Here is a 7,015-nt window from a genome sequence, read left to right as displayed (position 1 = left end):
TATAGAACATTTCATCAAACAACAAAGAATAGACATTCTTCTCAAGCACACACAGAACATACTCTAGGACAGAGTAAATGATAGGTCTCACACAAGTTTTAGTAAATTTAAGAAGATTGAAATCATGAGTATCTTTTCTGACCACAATGGTATGAAGCCAGAAACCAGTAACAGGAAGAAACTGGAAAATTCACAAATATGTGGAAATTAAACATGTTCCTGAACAATGAATGGGTCAAAGAAGAAATCAGAGTAAATCAAGAAATATCTCAAAACAAATGAAAATGGAAGTGCAACATGTCAAAATGTCTGGGATACTGCAAAGAATATATCTTAATTATTCTTACCACAGTAAAGCAATTGTAATTATGTGACAGGATGGAAGTGTTAGCTAAGGCTATAGTGGTAATCATTTTGCAATATATAAATGTATTGAATCAACACGTTGTACATCTTAAACTTACACAATGTTCCATATCAATTATATCTCAATAAATCTGAGAAGGGGAAAGAAATTGGTAGGTTATTGAGGTTTAAGATATTTATAAAATATCTAGTTTTATTAAGGATCTAGATATTTGGTAACCATCATTATAAAAATCAATTCAAGTTGGGCTGCGCGCTGAGCCGACATTGATAGGTCTTCGCGATTCGGCCTGACGCGGCCCCTCTCGCGACATCATGGTGGCGTACTGGCGACAGGCTGGACACAGCTACATCCGATACTCCCAGATCTGTGCAAAAGCAGTCAGAGATGCACTGAAGACCGAATTCAAAGCAAACGCCATGAAGACTTCTGGCAGCAGCATAAAAATTGTGAAAGTGAAAAAGGAATAATCTACCCTGAGTACAGCCTGAATGCTGCATGTTCAAGGTGAAGCTGTGGGCACATACTATAGCAGATTGGAAACCATCTCCCTTCATGGAAAAAAAACAATACCTGTCTTGTTCATAGATTGGCAATGCCAGTAAATTAAAGTACAGTTCCCTCTAAAAAAAAAAAAATCAATTCAATGTGATTTCATCAATGTATCTTAAAATGACTGGGTGAAAGACGATGGGAGAAAATGATATTCATATCATCAGAAGTATTCCCCAAATGTTAATTACTGATTACAAAAGTAAAGTAATACCTTTACATTTATAACAGAAAAATCTGGTGATCAAACTTAATACCACTAACAGGACAAACTGATAATACCTACCTCCCAATGCAATGCACTAAAGATACAATGTCACCTATACGTAGACTATATAGTAAATGATAGTTTTGTATTGGTGTTAAATTTCTTGGATTGATTCATTGCACTGTGGTTATATAACTGAAAGTTGTTCTTTGGAAAAACATTCAGTGAATCATCATGTTGCTCACTTTAAATATCTTACAATTTTATTTGTCAACTATACCTCAACAAAGCCTAAAACATTAAAATAAAGTAAAAATTAGCATGAATCTGGTGAATCAATATTTCTAAATTAAGTTACCAAGATACTTAGATAGTAAAAACCAAAGGTTTATACACTACAGCTACGCAGCTCTTCTTAGTGCATTATCTGTACCTAGCACAATAGCACAGAGACGGGGGAGCCTGGTGGGCTGCCGTCTATGGGGTCGCACAGAGTTGGACACGACTGAAGCGACTTAGCAGCAGCAGCAGCACAATAGCTTTAAAAAAAATCTTTGGTACTTATACCTTGTCTAATCTGCTAGCGTGGCATAAAGAACATGAAATCTTTAGCTAGAAATATATGGACTTAGTTTTGATCCAGTTTCCCAGTAGTTGTGGGATAGTTTGAGCCTATCCGTTATTCTCGCTCAGCTTCAGTTTTTTTTAATCAACAGAACTGAGATAAAATAGCTATAGCTACCTTGCTAAAGATGGGGGTTCAACTCCTGGGTTGGGAAGATCTGCTGGAGGAGGGCATGGTAACCCACTCCAGTATTTTTGCCTGGAGAATCCCATGGACAGAGGAGACTGGCAGGCTACAGTCCATAGGGTTGCAAAGAGTCAGACACGACTGAAGCAACTTAGCATGCACGCACACAACTACCTTGCAAAATCTTGAGGGATTAAAACATTTGACATAGTAGAAGGTGTTTATTAAAGATTAGCTGTTGATGTTGCTGATGTTTGTTTCAGTTAATGACCTTTCCCTCCATGGCAGCATTTGCTGACCCCCACAGGAACATATGCCCACACCTCTATACCTTTCCTAGATGGGGGGATCATAATTGGTTGACTCATAGAACAATGACCAACACAGAACCATGAGTGTATATCTATTTACAACCTGATTTGATGGCACCTAACTGCAAAGTTAGGCTGGAAGAAGCACAAGCTGGAATCAAGATTGCCAGGAGAAATATCAATAACCTCAGATATGCAGATGACACCACCCTTATGGCAGAAAGTGAAGAGGAACTAAAAAGCCTCTTGATGAAAGTGAAAGAGGAGAGTGAAAAAGTTGGCCTAAAGCTCAACATTCAGAAAACGAAGATCATGGCATCTGGTCCCATCACTTCATGGGAAATAGATGGGGAAATAGTGGAAACAGTGTCAGACTTTATTTTGGGGGGCTCCAAAATCACTGCAGATGGTGACTGCAGCCATGAAATTAAAAGACGCTTACTCCTTGGAAGGAAAGTTATGACCAACCTAGATAGCATATTCAAAAGCAGAGACATTACTTTGCCAACAAAGGTCCATCTAGTCAAGGCTATGGTTTTTCCAGTGGTCATGTATGGATGTGAGAGTTGGACTGTGAAGAAAGCTGAGCACCGAAGAATTGATGTTTTTGAACTGTGTTGTTGGAGAAGACTCTTGAGAGTCCCTTGGACTGCAAGGAGATCCAACTAGTGCATCCTAAAGGAGATCAGCCCTGGGATTTCTTTGGAGGGAATGAGCTGAAGTTGAAACTCCAGTACTTTGTCCACCTCCTGTGAAGAGTTGACTCATTGGAAGACTCTGATGCTGGGAGGGATTGGGGGCAGGAGGAGAGGGGGACGACAGAGGATGAGATGGCTGGATGGCATCACTGACTCGATGGATGTGAGTCTAAGTGAACTCCAGGAGCTGGTGATGGACAGGGAGGCCTGGCGTGCTGCGATTCATGGGGTTGCAGAGTTGGACACGACTGAGCGACTGAACTGAACTGAACTGAACTGCAAAGTTAGAACCTAAAAGATGAGTGGAAATGAAAAAAAAAAAAAGTTGCTATACTATGGCTTCTTTGCCTTTGAAATGCTATCTACAATATCAGGTGATACTCTCTTGTCCATTTCCTTGTACCAGTGTTGTGAGTGTCACCGGATATCAGTACAGAACTCAGTACTTCGTTTTCCCTACTCAATCCAGAAATTGTGCTGTGTTTGACATGTCATCTATGAAAACACAGAGAATCTCAATCCCACTGGGGCAGAGAAAATCTATGCCCTTTAAGTCCATCCTTGAATACGAAGATCAATAACACAGACACAGAGAGAGCTCATTCATTTTAATAATTGAATGCAATTTTGATAGTTCTTCCCAAGAATTATCTCCCAGGGCCCCCCTCTCCCAAATTATTCACACACAACATCTACAAGTATTCAAATTAATAAACACAATGTTGCAAAAGCAAAAGAAATAAGAAACTCCTTCATAGCCTTGAGATTAAAAATAATGCTCAATCGTTCTCTCAGTAACTGTTACTAAATACTAAATACTAAATGCTAAAAAGGCTGCACGGGCAGCCGGTGGCTGGGGAGCAGGAAGGAAGCTCTTATAATGACAAGCGCGTTTACACTCATTTTTCATCTTATAACCAGGATAACACAGGGCGTAACTCTCTGGGTGTCAAAAATAGAAAACCCTGGAGAGATATTTTCAGAGCAACAAATAAAGTTGGTTTTACTTATGCCACATAGGGAGCAAGGGCCCAGATTCTCAGACTCCCTGTAACCCTGGTCCCCCTTCTGGCTCGCACTTTGGCATAAAGAAATGAAACCACAAACAAGGAGCCTGAGTCATAGCAATAACACAATACAGCTTTGTTGAATGAATGAACTGATACCTCAGGTGCAGTATGAATGGGGTAGACCTAAGTTTCTCTTTGAAAAAACAGTCCTGGACATCATGGGGAAATGACCTTCCCAAAGCAAGCCTGACTTGATGCCCTCAGTGCCCTGGGCATCCTGGGGACCCAATGGAACAACTGAGTTCTTTCTAGTTCAGCTTGGTCCCCTGAATAGGTCCACTCAGCATCAAATTTGTGGCCAGAATTTCAGATTCAATACCTTATGTGATCAAAATAAAATGAATATGTGTATGGCTCCTGCAATTACATTCAATACATACAAGACTTTAAGAAATCTGGGGTAGAAAGTGACCCCCTTCCCCTACCCTTCCCTTTTGCTTTTTTTTTTGTTTTTGGCTTTCTCTCACTTTCCTTCTATTGTCTTCCTCCTTCCCTCCCCTTTCCTCCTAACCTGGTCTTCTGCCCTTCCCCTCTGCTCCTTTCTCCTTCTTTCTCATTATTAAAGTTGATTACTTCTAAATATCTGTGGCCACAGAGAATATAACAAATAAATTTGTTTTTAGTTTGCAGAAGTAGGAGCAGTTACATTAAGAGTGATTTAGAGATTCTTGAACTCATGAATATCTAGAATATTCTATTGGATATGAATTCAAAAGCTATATAGTAAGCTAGGGATTTAGTTTCTGGGATGTAAATTTTATTATGATCATGATGATAGAAGGATAAATCATTAGTTACACCAGTAAGATCAATTTTCCATGTGTATTTAAGTAAAACAAAGGGTGGATGCTATTTAAAGCAGCTGTCAGATACATACTTGTCACAATTCTTAATTTCAAATTCACAAGTGCTGGCTGGAGAGGACCGTTTTGGCCAATAAATTAGTTTGCATTTCTTTCATAGCATCAGGAGCAGGACTAAAGGAGCCAGCCAGAGTTATGAGAGGAGTTCATTTCTCTGCCTCCATCTCCCTTTGGTGCAATGCTTCAAATAAGAGTGTTTGGACAGGACAACCTATTGGTTACTAACCTTAGCCTGTTCTGTACCCTTAAGGGAATGAGGCTCATTTGGTCAACTAGAGTATCAGAAGTGATTTCCTCAGATAATACTGTTTAAGGCTTTCAGTTGATTCTACCTTGGCACTGTATGGTTCTAAATGTCTTTTCATTCATTCATTCAGCTACCTTTCAATGAGTATCCACTCTCTGCCAAGTATCAGTGTAAATGGTGGGTCATATATACATCCAGTCAGTCTAATATTCTTTTTTAGGAGAAATCTCTGACCCAGTTAGGCTGCTGTATTGGTAAACTGGAGGATGTCGTCACTATTAAGTGGTGAATCATTCACAGGATAAATTATCTCCTACTTGGAACATTTCCTTCAATAGAGCAATATTGATAACAAAGATGACACAAAAGGGAATATGAATACCTATTCCCTGGTTCGCTTCTTCTTTGGGGGAGTATGCAAACCAATTTCCAGGCAACCTGCTATTGCTGAAAGATCACCAAACCTAGAGTCAGATGGCCTAGAGCCAGTCTCAGCTTTAATCTTAGGGAGGTTACTTCACCATTTTGAACCTTTTTTTTTTTTTTATCCTGAAAACTGAGTCTGAGAATCTTTGCCCTACCTTTCCTGGCATTACTGTAAAGGGAAAAAACAAAATGAAAAAAAAAGTTTATATAATTGCTCTGAAAACCATAAAGCTCCATACAAATGCAAATTTATCACCATTAAAAATCTTTGACATTCCTTTCAGGGAAAATCATCACATCATAGTTCCTTTTTCTTTTTTAAAGGGAGGAACTTATATTATCCACTAACATTACTTGGTTATTCAGTGGTACAACCCACATTTATTCCTCATGGAAGAGACCAGTTAGAAGTTTTCCTTGTTGAAAATGAAATGCACTCCCCTGGGGCCAGAGTCGGAGTTGGAGATGCACTGCTTATTAAGGGTGTCAGCCAAGGCTTCCGGTCCACAGAGGAAGACTCCTATTCTGGTACTTTTGGGAAGAAACAGAGAAAGAAAAAGACAGTTTTAGGCTTTGGGATGGGATCAATTACAAAGCACATGGGGAGATTTCCTACTGATTTTAGGCCTCAGAGCAGAGTCTCCTCAGCTCCTTTATCTTTCCACAAATGACAGAGTTCAGGTGACCCTTGGAAGGGTGGCTTGGTCCTGTTTATAGAGGCAGCTGGCTACTTCAAAAGGCAGATGACTTTATTGAAAAAAAAAAATGACATTCAAGCAAGATTTATGGAAACTTCTACCACAGAGAAAATGGTGGTGAATTTGTGAGTCTGTGGTCTACTTCCTTTCGGGGCTCTGTGTTCTCAAACACTCCAGCATGTTTTTTAAAAAAATTATTTTTGACCACAACATGGGACATGTGAGAGCTTAGTTCCCTGACCCGGGATCGAACCACACCCTCCTGTACTTGAAGCACGGGCTTTTAACCATTGGACCACCAGGGAAGTCACTCCAGTGTTTTAAAATCAGGAACAAACCCACCTTAGGAACGGCAACTCTGCTAACAACTTGGTGTGGCTTCGTCCTTCAACTTTTTAGACTCTAAAGCCTTATTCCTCTAGCTGTGGTTTCAGACCAGAGCCCTGGTGTCAGCGTTTCAAGAATACATATTATTGAAGTAGGTCAGCTGTGTTTTTAAATTGTTATGACTTCACACTTTTTTCAAATCTGCCCTAAAATATCTGTTTGGCTTAAATGTCAAAGCTGTGATGATTTGTTCTTTGATGTGACTGTATTTCCAATTCCTTGTTCATGTTAAGATTTCAAGAAAACTCAAAAGGCCATTCAAAGCCAAGAATGTAGATTTTTGGGCCCCACCCCACATATACTAAATCAGCATTTTAAAAAGCTCCTCCAAGTGATTTACATGTTCATTAAAGTGTAAGAAGCAATGACATAAAGAGTGTATTTATGGTGATTTCTTGAGTTTGCCATGTGTTCTAACAAGATAAAAGATTTCTTCA

At 39.5% G+C, this 7,015-nt stretch overlaps 1 protein-coding gene and 1 pseudogene across 2 annotated transcripts in view; one reads left to right on the top strand and one right to left on the bottom strand.

Annotated features, from left to right (window-relative positions):
* The first annotated feature begins 618 nt into the window (after positions 1-618).
* LOC102175662 lies at positions 619-1,005 on the top strand (annotated as a pseudogene). The gene has a single exon (XR_001297532.2). The product of XR_001297532.2 is annotated as an ATP synthase subunit epsilon, mitochondrial pseudogene (transcript).
* A 2,475-nt stretch (positions 1,006-3,480) lies between these two features.
* LOC102175938 (cytochrome b-245 heavy chain) overlaps positions 3,481-7,015 on the bottom strand; it is a 33,548-nt gene continuing 30,013 nt past the window's right edge. The window contains exon 13 of the mRNA XM_005700924.3: positions 3,481-6,024. Within this exon, the coding sequence (XP_005700981.1) occupies positions 5,898-6,024 (127 nt within the window). The 3' untranslated portion in view covers positions 3,481-5,897. The remainder of the gene's footprint in view (positions 6,025-7,015) is intronic.

This window comes from Capra hircus (genome assembly GCF_001704415.2).
Source record: "Capra hircus breed San Clemente chromosome X unlocalized genomic scaffold, ASM170441v1, whole genome shotgun sequence".
In the NCBI taxonomy this organism is placed as follows: domain Eukaryota; kingdom Metazoa; phylum Chordata; class Mammalia; order Artiodactyla; family Bovidae; genus Capra; species Capra hircus.
The sequence above is the reverse complement of the archived record's forward strand: the minus strand, read 5'-3'. Positions and strand labels throughout refer to the sequence as shown.